This window comes from Gasterosteus aculeatus, chromosome 7, assembly GCF_964276395.1.
Source record: "Gasterosteus aculeatus chromosome 7, fGasAcu3.hap1.1, whole genome shotgun sequence".
NCBI lineage: Eukaryota > Metazoa > Chordata > Actinopteri > Perciformes > Gasterosteidae > Gasterosteus > Gasterosteus aculeatus.
The window spans coordinates 6,356,527-6,381,067 of NC_135694.1; the positions used below are offsets into that span (position 1 = coordinate 6,356,527).

General features: G+C 41.5%; 2 protein-coding genes across 18 annotated transcripts in view; both read right to left on the minus strand.

Moving 5' to 3' along the window:
• LOC120822748 (phospholipid-transporting ATPase ABCA1) overlaps positions 1-6,106 on the minus strand; it is a 134,307-nt gene extending 128,201 nt beyond the window's left edge. The window contains exon 1 of the mRNA XM_078106242.1: positions 5,969-6,106. The gene's annotated coding sequence lies outside the window, so the exon portion shown is untranslated. The remainder of the gene's footprint in view (positions 1-5,968) is intronic.
• Positions 6,107-9,345: 3,239 nt separating this feature from the next.
• The window catches only part of LOC120822056 (adhesion G protein-coupled receptor L3), a 189,397-nt gene continuing 174,201 nt past the window's right edge, over positions 9,346-24,541 (minus strand). For 3 of the 17 annotated variants that reach the window (XM_078106244.1, XM_078106247.1, XM_078106243.1), the window contains 8 exons: positions 23,995-24,036; positions 22,453-22,479; positions 21,011-21,179; positions 20,713-20,838; positions 18,899-18,995; positions 15,100-15,225; positions 13,643-13,660; positions 9,346-12,033 (listed from right to left, as the gene is read on the minus strand). In XM_078106244.1, the coding sequence (XP_077962370.1) occupies positions 11,099-12,033; positions 13,643-13,660; positions 15,100-15,225; positions 18,899-18,995; positions 20,713-20,838; positions 21,011-21,179; positions 22,453-22,479; positions 23,995-24,036 (1,540 nt within the window). In that variant the 3' untranslated portion in view covers positions 9,346-11,098. Of the gene's footprint in view, positions 12,034-13,608; positions 13,661-15,099; positions 15,226-18,898; positions 18,996-20,712; positions 20,839-21,010; positions 21,180-22,452; positions 22,480-23,994; positions 24,037-24,541 lie in introns of all 17 variants that reach the window. The other 14 variants (XM_078106250.1, XM_078106249.1, XM_078106255.1 and 11 more) reach the window with 12 other exon arrangements.

Sequence of the window (24,541 nt, forward strand, 5' to 3'; positions counted from 1 at the left end):
TGCAGAGCAATCGGTTTGTGCAATGCCGATCAAATGCGATACTTCAAAAGTATTCAGGGCCCCAAAAAACAAAGGTCATATATTGCAACTTATCAAACAGAGGAAAATGGACAAAAGACGCTTGAAAGCACGTTGCCGTTCATCACACACATGGTCACGCATACACACAACTGAAACTAGTGTTTTATTGATTCGGGAATATTCTTAAATGAATTTCCTAAGGTCAATCCATCAAGATAAATCGTTCTAGTGCTTCATTAAAGCAAACAGTAACTTCTCGCTCAGTCATTAATTGTAAGTTATTGACCCCAGGTCCCATGACATTTTGATACAAAAGAAGAGTCCCACTGATTTTAGATAAACAGATTGCTGCCTGTTGTCCCACAGCAGAATGTCTTTATCGAACTGACTCCAATTTTGTTCAGAGACTCTGGGCCACATGTACGTACATTTGCAAACGTAACGTTATCAGCGCCAAATCATTGCGAAACAAAAAATGGGTGCAGTGGGTGCAAAAGCGTTAGTAGCCTACATGAGGCCCTGAATGTCTGTAAATGTTGTTATTTTCAAAAGGGACGGATGGATACGAATCAGCCCGATGGTGGATGTCCTTTCAACCTGTAAGTAGAACGTGGGACGCGTCCTTTTTGTGAAAAGCACATGCATAATTTATTTTGTCCTTTTATTTACGGTTCCCAAAATCCCAAAATACTAGATAATAATTCTAACCTATGATCACTGTCTTGTTTTCATCAAAGTTACATTGTTGTTAAAGGGTATTGCAGTTCAACACGAAGAAAAAAAACACAGTGATACATTACTGATGAACTGTAAAACAATTTTTATAACAATAAAAACGCTGTAATGGGTCCCTGAACTCAAGCAAGTTTCAAGACCCGAGTTCTCCGTAGGTTACAAAAACTAATGGAAATCAATGGCTGCCTTGAAGGTGAGAGAAACACAAATAATTGAAACAACAATGACTCAATATCTCAATTAGAGTTTACTTGGTTAAAAACACACCATGACAAGGCATCACAGGGACGGGGCTGTACAGACCTACCAAATCAAAGAAGAAGGAGAAGGCAACGCATCGGCACATTGTCTTCATAGACAAACCCATTGAGCGCCGCTTACGGCTCATTATTATCTTTATCTCATTCTTTCAAGATCTGGATACATTTTTGAAAGGGTGCCACACGTGATACTCCGCAGCAGTCTAGCATCACGTAGCCTCCGTACAGTGGAGCAGATTCTAAATGAGTTGCAGCATCATCACCTTATCCGTGGGCTCTCTAAGGCTGAAGAGGTGCATTTATTTGTATCAGATTATGGGGAATCTTCCCAGCTATCGCCAAAGAGAATATTAAATGAGAGCGAATACAAACACACGCTGCCCCTTCCTCAATAAGTCATAATGTGTCCGTGGAACACGAGCAAGTGTTTTGATGAAGGGGAGAGTAAACATTGCGAGGCTGTGAAGAAGGATGAGCTGGCAGGATGACTTTTTGTCACACGGAAAAGCTTCAGAAATCCTAATGACGCATTTCATATTCTATAATCTTAACTTAAAGAGTGTGTGAAACTCAAAAACAGAAAGAAAAACATTGACTTTGAGAAGCCCAAGCAGGAAGTGAAAATTAGACTGACTTAATTAATTATAGGACTTTTGCACCACTCTAAGGTATGCAATTGTAATTATTAGACAGGTTATGTATTATTTACAATCAACGAGATCACCTTTTACGTCTACTACTCCTCTTATAGTGTGACACTGTCACTGCAATTATTAACTGCAGAGTCCACATACAAAGCCATAACAGCTAGGCCGTATATATTGGGAACATTGGCAATTGAACAAGCCCAGCACATACACAATATAGAACAAGCTCCGTCATCAAAACTCACAAAGCCTTAAAAATGCTAGTTTTTTGTTACCTTAACGTAAGTGGCTGAGAGCACAGACCAAAGTGAAACACGGGAAATAATGTAGAAAGTCACACAAAGGGATACGATCACAAAAAAGGTATCTTTTTGAAATATAATTTACCTCAATAAGGCTGCAGATTAAAGCCATTTTGGTGGAGCGTGCGTTCAAAACTTTGCAAAGTGCTACTGAACATTTCCTTCCACCTTTATGCCTGATATTTCAAGTAGGTCCGTGTGTGCGTGCGTAGCATGTGCAGCACTCAGTACGGCGCATGATCCTATTACAAACAAATTATATACAAACTCCTTTTCCTAAAATATGGTACTTCCATGAACGAATGAATGAAAATTGTACTTTGCCTGAATATTGTTCCGTCTTTACATGGTACTTCTTTATATTTGTAACTCACACTAAACAAACCTGCTTGGAATTTAACTCTCCACGGTGTTTCAGGGAGAAATTGATTGAAATGTATCAAATTAAGAATTTACAAGTAGAGCCTGGCACTTAGGGATGTGAATGTGTTGTTCAGAGCCTGAAATCAAACAAGTTAATCATTGCACAAATCCTCTCTAAGAAACCGTCTAGGAAACTGCCTTCTAATGTAAAGCAGGAAATTGCAGAGTTGGCCGAGTCTGCTTGCACTGTGTAATAAAATGCAATTCAAGTCGGATATAACGACACCCTGAACAGCAGAATATGTTGCAGCGCATATGAAGAATAATATTCCTACATGGAAAATTAAAAATCACCTGGTTTGACATCAGCTCATTCAAAGTTTCTGAAGAAGAAGGTTTGATGAAACTTAAGCCTGCAATTCACAGAACATCTCTGCCTCTCCAACGAATCCAGACTCTGCTGCTCAGCGACACAATTTGAAAACATGGCATCTTCATCAACTACATCAACTATTACAACTTCATCCTTTACATCTAACCGTGTACAGCTACTTGCCAGCATCCATGCTATAACCCGTGTTGGTATTAGCATCCAGCCATATCGGGCCCCTGTGATGAAGGCAGATGTGTGCACATTAGTGGAAGCATCCCTTTAGGATTTCACAGCAGAGGCCAATCAACAGTTTCGACAGAAATCCAGAGGAATATATATTTGTAGCTATTTGTTGGCTTAGTTTGGCTCCTCCGTTGCCTGTGTAAACTCTGGCCTCCCGCAACAGAAAGCCAAGTCTCTGGTCTCGGTAGCATATTTCTGAAGGAACACTGATTATAATCAAGCAAGGCCAAGAGATTAATGGATCAGTGAGCTCATTAGAACCACACACATGATCTTGTGAACTCACATCAAGAAACTGTACACTTTCATCTTTCACATCCAAACCAAAAATATAACCAATGTAGTTTGGCCGTGTGAAGGAAAAAAAAAAAAAAATACATAAAAGACAGTCTGTATGTTTGAAGGTTTTAAGATGCTACTGGTAGCGCAGCTACCTCGCCGTGACACTATCGCCAGAGTCAATCTTCAATATGCTGATTCTATCATAATAAAAGAAAATTGGCTCAATCCCCAAAGAGAGAGGCCCTAATAGAAAATAATTCTGCCCTTGAAACACTCCAGGCCCGGCTTTGATTAGATGATGCTATCTTTGTTTAGACTTGAGCATCTGGGGCAGGACCATGTGTTCATATATTTAATTAAAATACCATTGCTTGCACTGACAAAGGGTACTTATCTCGTCAAAGTGTTCACCCTGGATTTTTTCTCTTAATTCAAAAGATTATCTTTGTTGATTGGCCGTAGATGTGGGATGGACGGGGGCAGCGGTATGGAATCTATTGGCTTGTCGGAATACCGGCTCATCCGCTGTCCACCTTGACAGCGAGCCAGACATCAGCGCCGCGAGCCACCTGGCACTGACACACAACTATTTTACCTTTATCGCTGCAATTTTATCATTCATCTAGAGGTTTGCGAGAGCATAATTACAGTGTCATTATGGTTGTCATAACCTTGCGGCAGCATTTGTATCGCTGACCCACCAGATATGATCTTTGTGTGCTTCTGCAACAAGCCTTGGTAAATACTGATACACACGCACAATGCAGACTGTGGAACATATGGGCCTTTTCTTTTGTTATTATTATTATTAAAAGTGGGGCGGCAGAGTATTATCAGTATATAGTTGATTCAAAGTATTGTTTTATTTGACCAGCCGTCCAAAGTCAAAGAAAAACTAAAGATCATTTGGGAATACTTGTGTTTCATAACAGTTATTAGTAGCGCTGAGAAGCTTTTCTAACTTTTACATGGTGAATTGATAAATATCAATAATATATACCATTTCACAAAACGGAGGGAAATATTCAAAGGAAAAGGAAACAACATTGAAGGGTTTAAATGTTGTATTGATATTGATCAAATGTCGTCGGAGAGAAGAGCGTGTGTCGATCCAGCTGTAAATGACTATTGACATCATTTAAAATTATTCATGATTGAAATGTATCAATTTTTTTTGTGACAACACTTAGTTTTCCATCAGCAGACCAATCGATTAATCAGCTAATGTCACAACTCTATTTACAGGCACAATGTAAAGTAATTGCCTTTGTCACTAAAATGAATGTGCCCTGTAATATCTCATTTTATAGAAAAACTAAATATGAGAAATGTTTTAGATTTGGTTGTAGCGATCTAACGCGTTCGCAATGCATCATTGTCTGTCCAGACCGACTGTATCCACAGCGAAGAGGACTCAGCATCTTCCAGGCCGCTGACACCGTCCCTAAAATGAAGTAACAGGTGAACTACGTCGCGCTGCTGCAGTCTCTCCGTGCGTATGTGTACAGTAGCAAACTCACAAATTCCCTGGACGGCCATTACCACTTTCCCAGGTTCCCCTTCTCCTCCTCCTGTGGCCTGTGCACGGAAAATTATGCTCTAAATGAAGTCACCAAGGATGCTTGTGAATGTCACGTAACCTGTTTGCCTGTGGCACAAGGGGCCCGTTTGCATCTCCCAGGTGAGTAAGTGCTGTGATACTGTCAGGCACTAAGGGGGGTCCGGGGGTTCTGCTGCTTCTCCCCGCCGCCATAAAACATGGGCTGTGTTAGGACGAGATGCGGCGTGTTTATGAGGGAGCAGAAGTGACGAGGGGGGGGCGCTTGGCGAGTGTGATTCAGAGACAGAGCAACCAACACACGAGGGGCGTAAAAAAGGAACGTATAAGAATGTCGTTTGGATGATTTATGTGAACAAGCGACAAGAAACAGAACAAATGTTTCTGTGAGTAGCTAGAAAAACAAGAAACTAAGCAGTATTTGTCAGCTCCTGTTAATATTTTGTCAATTTATTAATTAGTTGATAGCACTAAGCAACAAAAAAAAGTCCCATGATTTACTTATTCTAGCGTCTGAAACGTGCATATTTTTCCATCGTCCTTTAATAGTATATTGCGGGGAACTAAATTGGTTTTCGGCTTCTGGTTTGGAAAACACAACACAGCTTAACTTCTAGAAAGCCGGGATGAGCAAATTGCACTATTTCTCTCATTTTACAGACCAAATTATCAATGAAAAACAAACATTGAAAATGATTGTGGTTGCAGCCCCAGAAGGTTTCAGTTAGATTTGGATTGTTACCGCTGTGCCTCCTTCTCACAACAGTAAATCGTGCATTATGATGTTGGCCCTGTTGTAAACACGACATTTGCACTGCATAATGTAGAAGCATTTCTGTTTCCAATAAGTAAGGGAAATAAACCATGCATGCAAATGTGAATTTCAGTCAATACTGAAAAAAAAGAGATGGAAGACCTGTGCCTTGACAAACTCCAATAAAAGTACAATGTGTGCTGTGGTTATTAATAACGTTAGGCTCCTCCCCTTCTGGTACCCAAGATGAGCATCTAATTAACCTTAATTACCAGTTATTCGTTGCAGCTGGGAATTTTACCGACTCTTCTTGTAACCAAATTAGAAAGTCGTCTTTAACGCCTTCTCTAATAAAACCTTCTTTTTTTTAACTGTTAACGTTACCGTGTAATTACGTTGTAGCCAATGTTGTAGGACTATTACAGCTCACCTTTGCGGCGTCTTGTCCAGGTAGGGTTTTTTCTTTATTTTCTTGGGAGACGCTTGAAGTCCTGCGTGGTGTTTTGGCGTCGCACATCAAACCCGCCGATACTGTAGCCTACTTCTCCCCTTCAGCCACGATTTCAACAACCCCCCCCCCCGTCCGTCCGTCCGTCCGTTAGATACACCTTTCAGCTGCACACCTTCACACGGGACACGGTGTTTAAACGTGTGGTCCTTAACTTCCAAGGTCGGTTATTTCCTCCGCAGCTGACCGCGTCCAATAACGTGTCAGCTGTTTGACGTGTTGAAAGCAGGCCTTTAAAGTTATGCTACAAACGACCCACAATGCAACTTTCTTACTTCCGAGGGACTACGGTTACATTTATTGCGGCATTATTATTCCTCTATCTAACAGTACGCTATAGTTTACCAAGTGTTATATTTATCATTGTTTACTTTGTGTTTGGTTTGACAACCCAATTTTCTTGGAAAAAAAAACTTCCCAGCCTAGTGTACAGTAAAACATTAGTTCACATTTAGTCAACTAAAAGCTTTTCCTAGAACGTGAAGAATGAAGCTAAGCGTGTTTGAAGACACAGATATCCACATATGTCATTTAATTTAGTGAGGCTGGTTTGACCTCTGCTCAGGTTTAAGTGGGTGGAGCTATGCTTAATAATGTATAATGCAATGCCTAATCAGTGTCTAATCACCCTAAGTAAAGAAATGACAAGATCTGTGGATCTAACATTAGACCATTACGGCCGACGGGGGGGTTGGCGCTGACGGCCCGACCGGCGAACGATATGGTTGACGGGAAGGGGGCTGGAGGCCGTGGGCCGCACTAACATTAAACTCTCATATTAAGGTGGGGGCTACAAAATATCGTCCCGAGGGCCTCAGTTGGCCCGCGGGCCGCGGGTTTGAGACCCCTGGCTTAAAGTTTCTCCAAGTTGAGTAACCTTCCGTTCTTATTGCAGGGCAGAACAAGCTTTAATATCTCAAGGAGAACCACATTCCAAAGTCTTGAACCCTTTGGGCCCCAAAGTGGCAAACATTGACCAAATCCTGCATTCTATTTTAAATCAATGTTATCTTGGAGAATAAAGCCAAAGAGGAATTTTCTTTCATGTGCCAAGGCTGTCAAGTTGTCCCAATACACAGCTGGAGATGTCATTGATTCACCTTTGATTTTGGAGTTCTGCGAGGCATTCGGCCATTGATTTTTCCCTCGCGGGTGATATGAAAAACGTACATTCTTCTTTTGGGTCACAATCTGAGATCCTCATATACTGTTGTACACACACGGCATGCACCTTTCTCTGGCCACTTGTCTACTCGCAAGACTCACGTTCTTAAACAGCATCATGGGGGCTCCTGTATGTAGTGTCTTACAAACACGCAAATCCATGGCAGACAACATTTGTCCAACACAGCGTCTCTACCAGAGCCAGAAGGACACTTGTCCTTATCAGCACATCCAGTGAACATCCATCCTCCTGTGCTGCACTGTTCAACAGACGTTTGTGCAATTAGATTTCTTTTCAATGACAGCAAGTGAAGGTACCCAAGACGTTCATCAAAAACTTATTGTGTGATTCTGAATGGTAGGTGCAATTGGAAAAATATCAGATTATATAGATTTTTCAAATAAAAGCACCGGAAGACTTTGATTTTCAGTAATAAGATCAAATCAAATGAATCAGTAATGAAGGAGATGGAATAAGTAGGTGGGGATTGGGTAATAAAGCCGCTTGCCACACAGCTTCCTGAGGGGCTTCTTTCTATCGTAGGCATTAGCTCTATTCTCTATGAAAGTTTTTAATAGAAACGTACGTTTTGGAAATATTTGCCTCAAAATAAACTCTGAAAAAGGACACAGCGTTAAACACAGAGTTCCAACAATAAAGGTTGATTCATCAACCAGAACCCCTTGACAGCCAAAAACAGCATACAAGCACATGTCATCACTTACTTTGTGGTTAGGATGCGAAGCAGAAAACTTTAAGCGATGAAGGTTTTTAGTCAAAAGTCTGATGGCCGAGCCAGTTTAAAGTGAATGTACACTTGTGCTAGTTTGAAACCGTTTGCACTTGAGTAATCAGCGGTAATTGAAAACGCTGCTTGAATTCAATATCATAAACTGGCTGCAATCTGTTATGTGCCAGTAAACATCTGTGCGCCTTTATAAGTCTGCAAAGCCAATGGGAAGTGACCTGCAGTGCCGCTTATTCGCAGTGCCATTTTGTGCCGTGCAAGCATGTTTCCAGCCAGCGTCGGGGCAGCTTATGAGCTTGTGTTCCAACTTATTAATAAAGTGGATAAGGAGCCAGACTGGCATCTTCAGCACATTTCATGAACTCGCCCCAGTTTGTAAATGCCATTCAAAATGATGCAGTGGTGGCAAAGCAAGCTCTTACTGTCCACCGAAGTCGAATCTCTAAGTGATTCATGCTCAAAGGGACAGTTCATCCCAAACATGTGGGGCTGTTTATCAATTGGAGATTGGTTCAGTGTAAGTTAGTCATTTAGAGATTGGCCATTGAGCTGTTTGCCTTCTCTCTGACCCAGGGGTGCTGTATTAGCGGTGGGGGTGTAGTTCCTAGCGCGCCGAAGCAAAAACCCATTTGTAAATATCTGTCTCTCTCCAGATATCATTACTCAAAATAGCCCTTATCGGCAGTTTATTTTTTATTTTTAACAAGCTTGTTACCATGTAGGCCCATTATAATGAAGGTAAGGCAAACATCTCTATAGCTGATATCTCACAACCAAAACACTATCTACAGCAGTGCAAAGGTAAGTGCATTTTGTAAGTGGGATTTGGGGATGAACTATCCCTTTAAGTACATGGCCCGATGGAGGACCCAAGCTGTAATAAGAGGAGCCAAACATCCCTGGTAACGTTTCACAATGACTCAGGCATCAATCACAGGACAAGCTCTGGGGAAAATAGCCTGAATTCTTCATTTCTCCCTGCAATAAGTTGCAACAGGCGAACATGATGAGGGAAAAGTACAGAAAGCTTGTGACCATTCATTACAAAGTGTAACATTGATCCAGTGGTAAGAATACGGGTAATCTGTATGTGCATAATGTGATGCTGCTTTATGTATATATGTACATATCTCGTACATGATTCTCACTTTGTTGGTGGGTCATTCGGTGCTGAGCTGGTCGCAAACAGTTTGCTGATGAGAGCGGTTGCCGCAACGTTAAAAAGTACAATACAATTTAGTATCTCGCTTAGAAGGTAGGCGATTCTCACCCCTCTTCCTGTCCTCTCACAGGATGAACGCTCCGTCTGAATTACATATCTCCCGCAGAGTCAAACTCACGTTAATGATACAGTATCTGAAAAGAATTAATTGGTTACACCAGCGATGATATTGAAATATTTATTACAGTTTATGAAATCACTGCTTCTATTGTAAAGCAGACCAGAGCATATACAGAGCACATCCACTGTTTCTGGGCCAACGTTTATTTGGCACTAAAATGGACAGAGGGCTAATGAGGGATATTAACTGATAATAAAAAAATGAATTTATCGTTACATCATTTGGAGGTCCTTCGCTGGTGTCCATATAAAAGAGTTCCAAGACCCAGACAAAACTTTTGTTGTAGCTAAGTGATGAATCTTTGTCAGTTATTTATTTGTTGGTAAACAAGTTCCACTGTTACAACAAATATTAGTTATGCGGCCATTCAACTTGGAAACCGTTATACATAAGGAATAAATAAGAAGCCATAACCATTTCCAAGAATAACAACTTATCTGTGCCACTAAACTTGACTCCATCCTGCATTTGATTACTGTTTAGTAAACAGACAAAATAAATATATTTTCTCCTTGAGGAAGAAAAACAAAAAACACTTCCAGTTTTTCTCACTCCAAAAGCTCTTTCTTTAATAAGTAAAACAAACATCTTTCTGTTTTGTACAAGTGCCTAGTGCTCATTAATGTCCAATTTGTTCTCGCTCTTTCTCTCGAAGCACAAGCGAATGCCAGTGAAGATGCAGACTGCACTACGAACCTTTCTGAGGGACACCTCATGATTGACCTGGACTTGTTCTGTGTCCTCGACGATCTGGGAATCAGAACTCTGCTATCCTCACAGTACAAAAAGGGGGAAGAAATCCAAATGAAACAGAAAGTAGACCCGAAAACAAAGACAAATATGTAGCACAGAAATGCCAGCACGGTACATGTTTTGTTGCGGTATTTTTTGTGTTATCTTGCTTCTATTTAGATGTTCAATTCTTGGAAAGTGATAAAAGAGGAAAACAAAAACAATAAACAGACTGGTACCAGAAAACCAGAAAGGCCAGCACAACAGAACGAAATTGCTCCTAACCACTACATTTACACAGACAAAGGGTTTGCCCGGAACAAAAAAGAGCATACTACTGTGTGCAATGCTAGTTATCTGTACAATTACATAGAAATATCTCATAATTATCTTATTAGTTTTTTTCTCCCTCTTTTGACAACTGTTATTACAGTAAAATGAAAGAAAAACAACAGCTATGCCTGAAAGCATACGATCAATAATTCCTTCGTGGTAATTGTTCAAAGTGTGTGTTTTGTGTTCTTTTTTTCTGTGTCATGTTTTCATCGAAGGGACACTTCAGCAAACAAAATGTGCTGCAACTCACCAAAGAGGAAGAAAATCTTTCAAAAAAGCAATATAGATACAGAAGTATAATAAAATAGTCCTTTTTTTAAATTTCCCATTTACTCTGCAGAAGTCTATAGTTTCGACTTGTGTAGTTGGGCGGGCTTTGCAGTTCATTTTGACTCTCAGACTAAAAATCCTGTGTGAGTAATTGTCTCTTTTCACACCGAGACAAAACACACCAAACCACACAGGGTTGGAGAAGAGGAACACAACATCAACAGATTCCTGCAATGTTTAACCGAATAGTCACATATTAGGCCCCCAGACAAATACAGCGAGAATACCCCGCTTGTGGTCGGCAAAAGCGATTCCGAGTCCTTTGCTCTGCTTCTGTCTTCGGGGGCACAGAATAAAAAGAAAGGCTACCACTGCCAACGACTGAAGGAACGAGGGGACACGGTGAAGAGGACTCTGGTAATAGGAGGGACACTGGAGGAGCGGCGGTGGCGTCGGGCCTATAGGCTGGTGACCAGGTGCGAGGGCTCCGGCTGGGCTTCTTCTGGAGATAGATCCTCTTTGTTGGGGGGCACGATGAAGCCATCGCTGCTGCCCCGCCCTAAGTGGTAATAGGAGTGCAGCTGATGGAGGTGGTTGCGTGAGCCCAAGTTGGGCATGCTCTTGTAGTAAACGTCGTCCGAACTGGCCTCGGGGCTCTTGGCGTCCCCGCCGTCGGCGGGTTCCACGGACGGCTCAGGCAGGCCGGGCAGCATGGGCATGCTGGTGTAGAGGGAGTCCCTCTGGTGGTTGTGGCCGGGCGATGAGCCCTCGTCGTCGGTGTGCTCGTTGGTGAGTAGGGGAAAGAAGCTCTCGCTGTTCTCCTGGGGGATCCTCCTGCGAGACGAGGAAGTGGCGGTGGACGAGAAGGGGTGGTGGGGCAGAGGGAGGGGCGGCGGCGCAGACTGGTGGAGGTGATTGTTCAGGGTGTCCACCGCCTGCAGGGATGGTAGGGGTCTTTGAGGCAACAGCGGGGCGTTGGACTCCTCACGGATCAGGTCCAGGCCCAGGCCTTCGTCGTGGTGCGGACCGAAGGTGGAGTGCTCGTCAAGGCTCAGCGCCACGTTCATCCCCATCCCCATGCCCATGCCCATGCCGTAGCCGCTGTCCTTGCCCCCGTTGCTGACGTTATTGACCAGCTTGTTCATTAGGTTCCGGTTCTGCTCAGTTGCGCGCTCGTGGGAATTGTTGAGGTAGGAGGGGATGTAATTGGAGGTGAGCTCTTTGAGGATCTTCTTTTCCAGGGTGGTCTCCTTGTGGTTGTAACCCCGATCAATTATCTGGACGCAGTCACTCATGTACTCGGCGCTGGCGATGCTGTAGCTGTTGCCATGGTTACCATTCAGTGGTAGAGTATCCATGACACTTGTATCCCGGGCATTGTTCAGGATTCCCTCTGGAATGACAAACATGGGTTGGGTTGGGGGGGAGGGGTAGAGTGGCCGAATGAGAAAAAGCTGATGCGATGTAATTGCAACAGCTAAATGCCACTTTCACCAACACAAATTAATTTCAGGAATTAGGACATGAAGCACAATAAAAAACGTTATCCTGTAAATATGAACGTCATACACACTTACCTTGTAAAAATAAACAACATTTTCTAAGACACAATTAAAGTTTTCAATATTTGATGGCGGTGGTGAAAACACTGAAATATGCGTGACACGCAACAACACAAAGCACAGGCACAGCACACAGACACACACACACAAACACAAAGCATCAAGCAAACAAAGACCAAAAACATGGCCAAGCATGCAACACTTGAACACAAACCAGAGCAACAGCTGTAAATTTGGCCCCCTGCCATATTGTCCCATTTGAGCATATCAACAATAAAAATAGACTTCATGTCTGCTTTGCCCGTGTAAAGACAATTAGTGCTCTCTCTCTCTCTCTCTCTCTCTCTCTCTTGAGACATGAATTAATAAAACATAACAACCCACACTGAAAGTAATGAAACCTTATGTTCTCTCGGTTTTTACATTTTATCAGTTTGACCAAGTCTTTGCCATCAGCAGAGGGTGTGATGGTGTGATTTAATTCAAGCTATATCATACAAGGCCATCCAGCTTGTTACAAGTGTCAAGCCCAGCAATTTAATGACCTGAAGACTCATTTCAGAGACCTTCAAAACATATGTGGGCTTGATCAAAGTGAATAGTGTGATGGTATATTACTAGTGGGACTTATTTACCAGCTTTTATTGTCGGACCGCTCAGTGTTTTGCACATTGGTTGTGCAGTGAGATAAATGACCATAGATGGCATCTCTGCTCACCTTAAACAACAGGAAGGGGCTGAATGCGGATGCAGATAGCTGACCGTTCTATCGTTAACCATTTAATAGTTAAGAACAGAATAGTCAGATAGAAAACTTTTGTCCGGATGTCTTTGTAATAACTCATTCTCGTTCTGCTCTTCATAAGCTGTAAACATCCTGCACCCTTGGTTCCTTCTTCAGACGGCATTGCACTGTTTGACGATTGAACCTTCTCTGCACAGGGAATGAATACTCTAAAATCTTTTCTAAAATGTCTGTATTTCAGTGCCATGGCAATTACTTTGTACGACTTATACTCTCGCCACTATAATGGTACAATATAAACACAATAAATGCATGGACATGGGCACTGATACGAATACAACTTATTTTATTTGGATGGGCCTTATTAAATGTTAAGGTGAGTCTAAATGGTGAATGTATTTGGATTAACTCAATCGGGCCAATGGATATTTGACTGTAAGAAGCAGCAAATTCCTGAAGTCTTTTTTTACATCGAGAATTGCAAAGTACAATAAGCAGTGAAGTCAAGGATGTGATTTTAACTGATTTTTACAGGTCTATTCGAATTGGTGCGGCCCTTTGTCATATAATAATGCTGTTACTTCCAAAGGGAATGACATTTTGTTTTCATTACCCCTTTGTCAGTATCGAGTGAAAAGAAAGTAAAGCCAAAGTCAATTACATTTGATAAGCAATGTTTAGTTTGACTCCCATACTTGTCTCTCTGTAGGGCTCTTTTTGGGACAGCATGAGGGGAAGGAAAGAAGAAAAGAAAACACAATAAGCACAGTGACAGGTAGAAGAGAAATGTGCACATACAGTATGCTGATGACGCATCAAGAAAATGCAGTCGGAATGCTATCGCTTTATATTTGTACATATAATAATAACAAATATTTTATACCCACAGAAAAAATCATGGACATATCCGAGAAGAAAATATATAAAAGCAGAGATGCCTTGCAAAGACTTTTTGCGGAATTCGTCGGGCGCAAAATAGGAACGCTGGTGGAATGACAAATGCACCAGTTAAAGGAATGTACAGTATTTGCATTTTTATCCTTCCACCTATCTCTTTAACATCTAAGGCAATGTAGGTGAATTATAGCCCACTGTCACCAGCTCCGATGCAGCACTTGTATTGAATACATAAATTATGCCCCGATCAAAGCTGTGTGAGTTTTTATCTCAGTACTAACTCACAAATTTACAGTGATTTCATACTGACTGCTTGAAGTTTAATTAAAATAAATAACAGTTCTGCACATAGAAAAAAGTATTTCAATAGACTGGTATCAAATAGATTTATTCTTGGCTGAACAGAGATGGTTTCTAATGCTCAAGCTAACATTAAGATTGGTATTATATTTAAGGACCAATATATTGACCTATTAACCCTACCACCTCGCCTCCCCGACAAAATAAAATGTAGGGGGGATCAAATTTCAATAGATTTAATAACCCATATTTTGAATATATGAATTAAGACATTTTTAAATTAGAACTTCAAAATGGAAGGGAAATTTATTCTTTGAAGGAGTTGGTAAACAGCAATTCATGGCTTAATGATATTCCTCATTTCTAATCTTCAGACTATTATATTCAATGGAACATAGTTAAGCGATCCAAGCACAGTTTATGCTAAAAAAAGAAGCGCCAAACAGAGACTAAAGACATGGCACACAAGCTTCACTAACAACGCTAGAGCACATTTAAAATAAATGCCTGTGGATGTATCCTGCTACCAACAGGCACGCATTTGTGCAATGTCTATGTTCAAATGCCGGGGTGTGTACTTTGTAACTTAGTGGCCTGGCCAGACCAGAAGTCAAGATAGACCCCCAATGAAAGACCCCTCAGCAGGACAAAACTGTTTTGCAACACAAGCCGTAGTTGTTTCAATGCCAACACACAAAACGTAGAGCAGTGTTTGTTTTTTTGTTTTTCATTTTGTATTAAAGCCCAGTAAAATCACCCAGGGGTAGACACTGGCATTTCAGCTCAGTGCAAGTCTGTCACTTAGAGCTCGCCAATCATAAAGTTGCAGTCTGTTCCCGGGCATGAACAAGGATGTGAAACCGCAGAGTTTCTCCAGGAGCAAACAGGAAAAAAAACAACAAAAAAAAACACTGCCCTAACCACAACGTTAAAGAATGAAAAGAAGCCAGCACACCTTGTGTGTTGTACATGCCCAGAGGGTTGTTATAGACTGCCGAGTCCCCAAGCAATGTGTTATAGGGATTGTTAGTGCCATGAGGACGTAGGAGTGCATTAGGTATAAGATGGTTAGCCATAGCCCCTGGAGCAGCCAGAAAAGAGACAGAGCGAGACAGAAAAACAGAAGAGAAGTTGAGACAGAGAAGGGCAGGTGGGCAGATAGGGTGAGATTTGGACAGACAGAAAGAGAGAGAACACACATATCAGTTGGGCAGATGCAGCTGAGCAACGACAGCCATTAACACCCAAATGATCACATGATCATTAATGGAGGGGGGGGGGGGGGTTGCTACATGAAAGTGGCAGAGCTGAACTGACATGGCTAATGGGCCGAATGAAAAGTGTGTCAGTCGTATTGTTGGAAGGCGTCATACGCAACCATTTCTTAAAAAGTAATTCCCCTCTAACATCACGTATAACCCCCCCGAAGGGTGTAGCCGTGTCTGTATCTGCTCTCTGACTCTACTCTTCTAATTCTGCTGCGCTCAGGACGTTTCTGGGCATCAGTACAGAACATTGGGACCCCACGTGGGGAATAGACCCCCAGCCAATAAGCAAGGGTGTGCCGCCTGTTCTCATTCCTAAATCAAACAGCGCCTGAGTGAAAAATGAAAGAACGTGAACGTAAACTGGTAAACAATCAGGGGCTTTAGTTTTCTCCTGATTTACTCTCACTCTCTCGCTCTCTGTGCCTACATTTTATACCTTTAATGCCAGCCATTAGTGTTTCTGTGCTCCACATTCAGGTAGCATACGTTAAGAGACATAAGTCACAAAGAAACTTCAACATGGCCAACACAACACATAAACTGTGACATTTCTAGACCTTTCCTGAACAGATATTACAATAATTAGTAGTTTAAAAAATTTAACAATCTTGGTAATGACCAGTAGGGGCAGAAGTTGTGGTTGCAAAAACAAGTCAGTCTATGAGGAAAGTGATCAACACCGCATGATGTGCTTTTTGTATATTGTGGTTCCATTTGGTGTAAAACAAACAATAAAGAGGGGTAAGGTTTAGGATGTAGCCACATTGGGATAGACAGGTCACTACTGTTCTTTTGTTTTGTCTGCAAAATGCAGAAACAATCTGGCAAACTAAAAGTTCAGTTGACCGCTTTTTCTACCTCTTTTTAAAAGCAGGTACCCATTGCTTCAAAAATAGTTTTGAATTCTGAATTTTAAATCTGCCACATGACCTCAATTAGTTTGAGCAAGATATATTCGCTTGAGGGTGGACTTCTGATTATGCTATTATCGTCTGTATTTATTTACTTTAAATAAGAATATCACAAAATAACAAGCCATTTATTGCCTCTATGTTACACATAGAGGAATTAGACTTTAGAATTATCCTGGCTGCATTTATAAAATATAATATATATATTGTTGAAAGGCCTAGCGACGTGGCCTCTGTGGCCAAGACAGTCATTACTTCAACCTCTCCGCCCTTACATAAGAAGAACATTGGCTCATTTTCTATTCATGAGACACTCATGAGACACTTGTTGTTCGGATCTTGCCCAGATGACACATCCGAATCCCGACCAGATAGCATCAGACCACAGCAGTACTCACAGTCTGAGCCCTGTGATTAGATTTTGAGTGAAGCAATCTTAAATTTGAGTGGTGCAAAACCCCAGATGTTTTGGATTTTTTTGCCGTTGAGAAAAAAATATTTATTTTCAAAGTGGTTGAATGCATTATGCTGAATATCAGGTATGCTGGAAAAATTACTTGTCAACATGCAATTTTGCTATGATTTAGAAGGAAGCAAATTCAAGAGTTTGGAGCAGATGCATGTGTGTGCAACCAATATGCACAGCAGGAAAATAGACAAGAGTGCATTGTCCCTTTATTATGCTCGAAACCTATCAAACCAATCAAATGGATTTAACTTGATAATGACCATCATCTCAAAAGTTGGCGTTTTTTCTTTTAAATGTAATACGCATTATCAAATTTGGAAAACAATTCTTTATGCTATTTAAAGAAAATATAAGCCCTGCTGTTTTTGGTCATCTCTCAGCATTAATCAATATTGAGTTAAGCAAGTATTTGCCGTATTATTATTGATCCTGGAAAACGGAATGTTTAAAATGTTTGTTTTTTTTAACCAGTAATTTGTTGTTGCTGTTGCTGTATGCCCTAATTACAGTGTATTCCATGAACACTAGCCCCTTTTGAATTCTCCAAGTGACAGATCCCCCACTTATTGTGTCTATGTTGGATAAATTGGACAATTTCCAAAGCGTCACTGATTGCACTGATTGTGTGCTGCAATAACCCCGAACACTGGGATAAATTGAACATGCTACGCTATCAGGATGATTGCATGACTACGCTCTCGAGAGGGACGCAACGTGAGTGTCAGCTGCGAGCTCGCTCTCCGGAGGTGGAGGGGTGGAGGGAGGGGGGGGGGGGGGGTTTGGGGGGAATCAAAAGGACAAATCAGCAGGAAAAAGTCGCTGCTCAACTCATAATACCTTAATCACAGCGCTGGAGCAGCCACGGATAAGTGGAATTTGATTTACATCTGTTCCTTGTGATACTTGGGATGGCTGGACACACTCTTCACTCTGGTGAGTGTTGTCTCTATCAAATCCAATCTGGTAAGAAGCCACGGGTATGAAATTGCATTTGTGATTACTGACTCCGCCTTTTGCCTGCGTGGAACGTCTAGGTATGCTTTTCCTCAACTTTTCTACCGCTCCACCTCCCGCTCCAATCAAGCTTCTCCACAATGGATTGAGGCTGTGTCCGTGGATGGTGCTGAGCTGAGTGTCTAATTATTGAGAACCTGACACTTCTGCCCTGTGTTGAACATTAATCCATCATTGTAACCGTGCATTAGTGTCGACACAAGCAGGCGCCCAGAGTGGATTTAGAGAGCGAGCAGTGTGGAACTGGAGCCCTGCATCCAGAGATGCGGTGAGAGTGCCGGGGATGGATGCCAGCCAGGGCGGTGTTTGCTTCTCGGTGTCAGTCTGTGATCTACTTTCTGCGTAATCTGAGGGACTCCGAAGTCAACTTTGTTTCCTGCACTGCTGTCAAATACATTCGGGAAATGTGCTTTTTCCTTTTTACGTTTTTATTTCAGCACTTTTCCCGAGAGGCAATTTCATGAGTCGTACTGAATGGCCAGAACCAGCATTTTCATAAACAATTTGATTTCATTATATTCACTCAATTGTGTTTTTTGTTTGGATTGAATAAAATCTTTTTTTGTAAACTCTTTTGATGATTGGTTGATACTTCAAAAATAAAATGCATCATAAAACACAATTTTGAAGCAATAGGCGACCAAATCAAGGTTTTATCCTTTCAATCAGCCTCGCCGTCACGGTCACATTCTTTTTCCCAAAGTTGTTAACAATTGCACCAAGCACCAAGCTTTTTAAGTAGTTGCATTTAACTTGCTTTTATGTTTGGTAATTATTAACATTTGGAGAGAAAATTGGTCTGCTACTTTGAAATTTTAATAATTTAGAGTATCTGGTGCAAACGTTTTGTGAAATGATTCACCGTAACTCAAGGTTTGTCGTTGAAAGCTTGCTTTTCAAAAAAAGGGGCTTTCATGATCTAAACCCTTTGTGTCCTAATGAATAGAAAGCAACTGCAACCACAAAATCTGCAATCTTATTTGAAAAGCTGTATCTTGTATTAGTAATAACGTCTAAAGGCGAAGGCCAGTGTATTCAAGTAAATGAAAAGAAGTAAATATTCAAGTAAATATTTGCTGTGAAAGCACATACCTCTGTTCAGGGATGCAGAGCTGTTGATGTCGCCGGTCATGAAAGAAGACTCTGACTGTTTTCTGACTGTGTCGTTCCACATTCGACGGATGCGGCTCTGCAAGGACAAAACAACATGCCAAACACGTCAGAATCCACTCTGATCTTTGTCAGAAGTACAGCTAAAGGGTCAAGGTCTGCACACGAAGGGTAACTTCATTTATGAAAATGAAAATCAACCACACATACACAACATCATTGTATGTTTGTGAAGATCTTTTTTATCCACCTACTTTCAAGAACAATTAAAGGGTTGAATATGAAACATAAATACACTGTACGCTTTTTAATAATACATTTCTTAAGCCATTAAACATGTCTGCTATGGGCTAAGAAACATCCAATTAAAGATGAGCACTCGTACTGGGATAGATGAAGTCAATGATAAAGTGATCAGTCAAGCTCTCCAAATAAGTGTCTCAGGTTTCAAATGCTCAATCCAAAAGGGCTCATCCTGGTTAATTATCTTGGGTTCCTTGGGCTGTTGCACAAGTTGAGGATCTGGGTATTCAACCACAAAGCTGAATCCATCCTACGACACACGGGCTTGGCACACGATTTCAATATTGATACACGGATCGGTGATGGTGAAAATAACTTGTTGTAAAATGAAATGTTTAGCGAAGAAATGCCTCTTATTGAGGATAATTAATGCTCATTTTTAAGTGGTTTTGGATTGATATTTTTAATAATACTATTCCACAAGAGTATCATCCCTCCACTGCAAGGACACCAATTTATTGTAAACCAAAAGCAAACTGTAGTACAGCAGCAGGGCCCGTGACAATTTTAAGTTAACAGAAATCAGCTCAACTAAATCATCTGCACTGCCATCACCATTACCTGAATTTGGAACAAATGGCACTGCGCCCTTTCCTCCTGAAATTTTCAATTTGCCATTCAAATGTTGAGCATGTTGTTATACATTCAAATTTCTCTGTCCACGCAGATGTGTTATGATCAATACGGCCCTTCTGTGTCCGCCCCAGGTCACAACTCTTATAATCTAACAGGAAAATACACTGACACAAACGACCTCATTAACATATTTTACGTCATGTTGGCCCCCGGCACTGAAGAGACAGATGGGCTGGAAATGACACTGTTGCTACTTCTCGATATTTTGGACGGATGAAAAAAAAAAAAACCTTGAACCATTCATAGCCAGCGGGTTCCAATGTACTTTGCTGATTACACATTCATTTAGAAGCCTCAGAGTAAGCAATAAACAAGCATCTTTCTGAGTGTCTCCATTCCCGTCCTGCTGATATAAAGCCACTGAGCTTGAGGTTCGAGCAATCTTGTCAAAGCACTGTGTATAATTAAAGGCTTTCATCTGTGTGCAGAAACAGGGTTGTACGGTGGGTTGCAAACGCACGCTCGACTCCAAGGAATATTTATGTAAGTGGACTGGAAGGAAACCACAATCTTTATAATATGCAAATATGTTCTAATTCGGTGTATCATAGCAATTCGTCGTACACTTCAGGTCAATGCGGGCAGAATCCACGAACGCTCAACTTTTACGAGGGGACAGGATTCACATACTTGGGCAGAGAGTCCACAAAGCTCGAGCCGATCCTTCAGTCAGCGCCGATGCTAAACATTTAGGTAATCCATTTTTGTTTTTAGCTCAACAGGCCCGCTTGTTACCCTACTATCACTTCCGAAGGCAAAGCTCCGTCGACATCTAAAACCCAATGAGAGTTGGCCTTTCATGCTGAAGACGAAAGAAAACGACTGTAGAGAGAGAGGGTAGGACTGCGTTTTGCCACCTGCGACCCAGTGGAGTAACGTCCCGGAGCACGGGAGGCGGTGCCTTTTCCAGAGCCGACGGAGCTGTCCACACTTTTGCCACTGCAGCAGTGGGTACGCAGGCATTTGCCGTACTCCTTACGCACCTGTACGGAATAAAGACACAGCCACAGTCAATGATTATTAACCACCAGACCAAATCCAGGGGTAACAACATCCTTTTTGGAGCATTTGGAGAAGCCCCTCTGGCGTCATTGCCGAAGCGCGACCCAACGATCGCCTGGTTTCACACGGCACGTCCTGTCAATGACTCCGTACCTTTTTCTGCAGCACACAGTGGAAGATGAAGATGAACATTCCTTGCAGGGAGTTGAAAATGGTAAACAGGTAGGCCATGACCACAGTGCTCTCGTTGACATACATCAGGCCAAAGGCCCAGGTCAGGCCCAGCAGGCATAGCAAGGCGATCGCTCCAATGACCCAAGATCTGGAACACAGACAAACAGCCATCTTAAAAAAACAGGTGTCGTAGTTGTTGTGCTGAAAGTGCTTTAAATCTGGTTTGCACACAGGGATAAGAAAAATAATCAATTGTACACAACGCAACATTTTGTGACAATAAATGGAGGTGGAAAGTCACAACTTTAACTGAAATGTGTACCACTAGTAAACTAGATATGAAAGAAAACATCAGTTCAATGTATTATCTAATCCACAGGGAGAAAAGGCACACAAATGACATGAAATGGGGAGAAATTGATGAGAAATGACGGTGGCTTCTTCATTTTTTCATCCTTTCACTTTGCTTAGTTGCACTCTGTCAAGCGATGCCATAGACGGTTTGAACTGCATATTTGTACATACGAGAACGCGGTTCTGCATAAATGGTAGAGCAACAGAACATTTTCATTAGCAGGCTATTTAAATGAGTACATGGGATCAGGAAGGGCTCCATCTTCATGCGGGGTACACTCTGAGGGAAAGTGCCCCTTTCTCTTCACCTGCACCCTTTTAGTAAAGAGGCGGAGTTGAGACGACTATCGGGCTCTTGCCCGCGTCCGTCATGTCCGACAGCCTGCATGCTGGACAGTCTTCCCTTTCAGTGGGATTAAGTGCTTTCACAGCCATCTGAAGGAGGCCGTTATGTTTTCTCTCGGCAGCCTCTAATCTGAGCGACACGTTTTCTCAAAGTAAAACTAACGCACACAACCAGATCATATTCATTCAGTATTGCGAAGCTGTTGGATACAGCTAGATATTTCGGCTCCCAAGTTAATGCCATTTGTTATGGTTACATTTGACAATCAATTCAATAAGTCCATAACTATACTTTGTCATCACCAAACTTATTTCCTGCTGTTAAATTAGGATAATTCAGATATTTTAAGTATTTATCTGCTACTTCTAGCTTTTTATGTCAACCTGAATTTTCATATTGGATGTCGAAAAAATGATTTATAACTGTCAAATATAAGCGCTGTATCTACATTACAAAGCTAATATAGCTATAGACTGCACTGTGAAGATGCAGGTGCCATTTAAAACTAATCTTGCTTGTCACATCTGTGGGCTTCGTATATTTAAGACAAGAGTGCTGTGTGCACATTAATGTGGCCTTCATCATGACTTAGCACTTCGCAGTAAATCACGTTCATGATTCAGAGAGGCATCTAGATGGATTCGGCTATGGAAATGTTCATGTGGAGGAGTAAAGTGAAAGATGGAATTATGGGAAAATGGCCCTTCCATTTTTGTCTTACTTGATCTCAGGTTCATAATCTTGATAGCTGAGTGACATGATGAGAGACAAATAAAATAAAATAAGCAGAAATAAATCACATCACATAACAAAACACAAAGAGACGTAATCAAAAACGTGTGACCATAAATACAACGTACACATTTAGACATTAGGAGGGAAACAATACAACATTATTTTGGCAGCGGAGATTAAAGAGGAATTCACAGCATTCACATCCAAACGTCAACACCTGGCGTTCATACATTTTGGGAGGGGATTTGTTAGTGATCTACAGGTGGTAACCCTAATTATCCCGGTTCGCCGAAGTATCTAACTCCCCTCACGGACGCTGGCAGACTTTCACATTTAAGCGGTTATAAATGGGCCAGGTGTGCGGCAAAATAAATGATTTATGAATTCACCAGGGCAACCATTAAACATAATTTTCCCAGGGCTGTCTTAATGACCTGGTTGGAGAGGTACTTCATCACAACGACTGCCCCCGGAATGGACACAGAAACACAAGCAGTGGGCACAAAGAGAACAAAATATTCTCCTCTAACGAGTGACGGCTTTGTCCGCCGAATGGTTTACGACGAAGACACATGAGGTCATAAGTAATGCATCCGAGTGGACAGGATATGAAGAGGCGGCGGCTCCTAACGCACATGGCTTATCTTTGTCTGGAGTTATCAGATACAAATATAGGGGATGAGTTGCACAGCTGCATGGAAGGAGCCGTAGGGCAAAACTTTAGAGACTGCATAAGAGTACCCGAAAAGCATAACAGATCACTTATCAACAAAGGCGGTGCGTTTCAGGCCTTTTTTCCTACGGCAGTACAATATATAGACGTATCTGCCATCTTTGAGGTCTGCAGCAGAAGCTTCATTGTGCCAATCGTCTACTAGAATTTTGAAAGAATTAGCAATTTTGTGCAGAGAACCCGTTCAGACGGCTATCAAATTACCACCAATTTCCTTCAAAATGACTTCATTTGCAGAGCTGCCATTCATTGCAATGTCACAGATCATTTATGCATGAGATTGCAATTGGACAATTCAACCTGGTCAAATCTGTATGAAGTCTTTTTATAGGCTGTTGCTGAGAGGAAAAAAAAGGTTCTGTGACCAAACTCGACAGGGTGTCAATTATTCAACCAAAAGTGTGCGCAAAATGCTAGTCGCCCCCAGTGTTTAAGACATCAATAGCGCAAGGTTTTTTGATGTCGGCATAGACGTTTTGTATCTTTGAAATCACCCTCTTTAGAACATTTCAACTGAAGTTTCTCATTAGTACTGTAAGGCAGCTATGCAAGTCAAAAGTCACACCTTCCTTAACACTTTTTTTTTGGTTTTACAGTCCATCATGTTCTAAATAATCCACATTCAGGAGCAAGTTTGCTCTGGAAAATCACAACGGTGCAAAAGTCATGTTGTAATCCATGAATCACAGGGCAGTGGCAGCCGCTGTCACTATTAATGGGTGAGGAGGGAAAAAACACATCAAACACAATACCAAATCTATTCTACATCCTCTATTGAGAAACGTTGCATCTTACCAGTGCCATTCTACAATAACACATCCATCATAATAACGGTAGCTAAAATGAAGAGGAAAAAGAAAAATGGAAGATGAAAAACGCAAAGATGTTATAGATAAACACAACCACGGATAAAAAGGAAGGATGTGTGTGCTTATCAAAGAAAGAAAGGGGGCAGGTAGAAAGAGAAAGTGGAAAAAGAGATGAAAGATTCAATTTAAAACAAAGCAGTTTGATGAAATCTGAACCAAAGATGGGACATCAAACACTAAAGAGGAACAGCAGAAATATAACACAAAATAGTACACAATTCGTTAAACAGAGATGTCTTGACTTAATTAACCCATAATATCATTATCATGGTCAAACTGGTTCACTCGTAGAGAAGCTAACTAGCAAAGTGAGCTTTTCAATGACAGATTAAAACTGAAACACTTAATTCCCCATCATACTTACCGGTTTCTACCGGTTTATGCAGAAACACACCGTGACATGATGCGCTTGGCTCAACGGGACTTTCAGTAAGGCCGGTTGCCTGAATCGGCCGTGTGTTGAGAAATGGGTC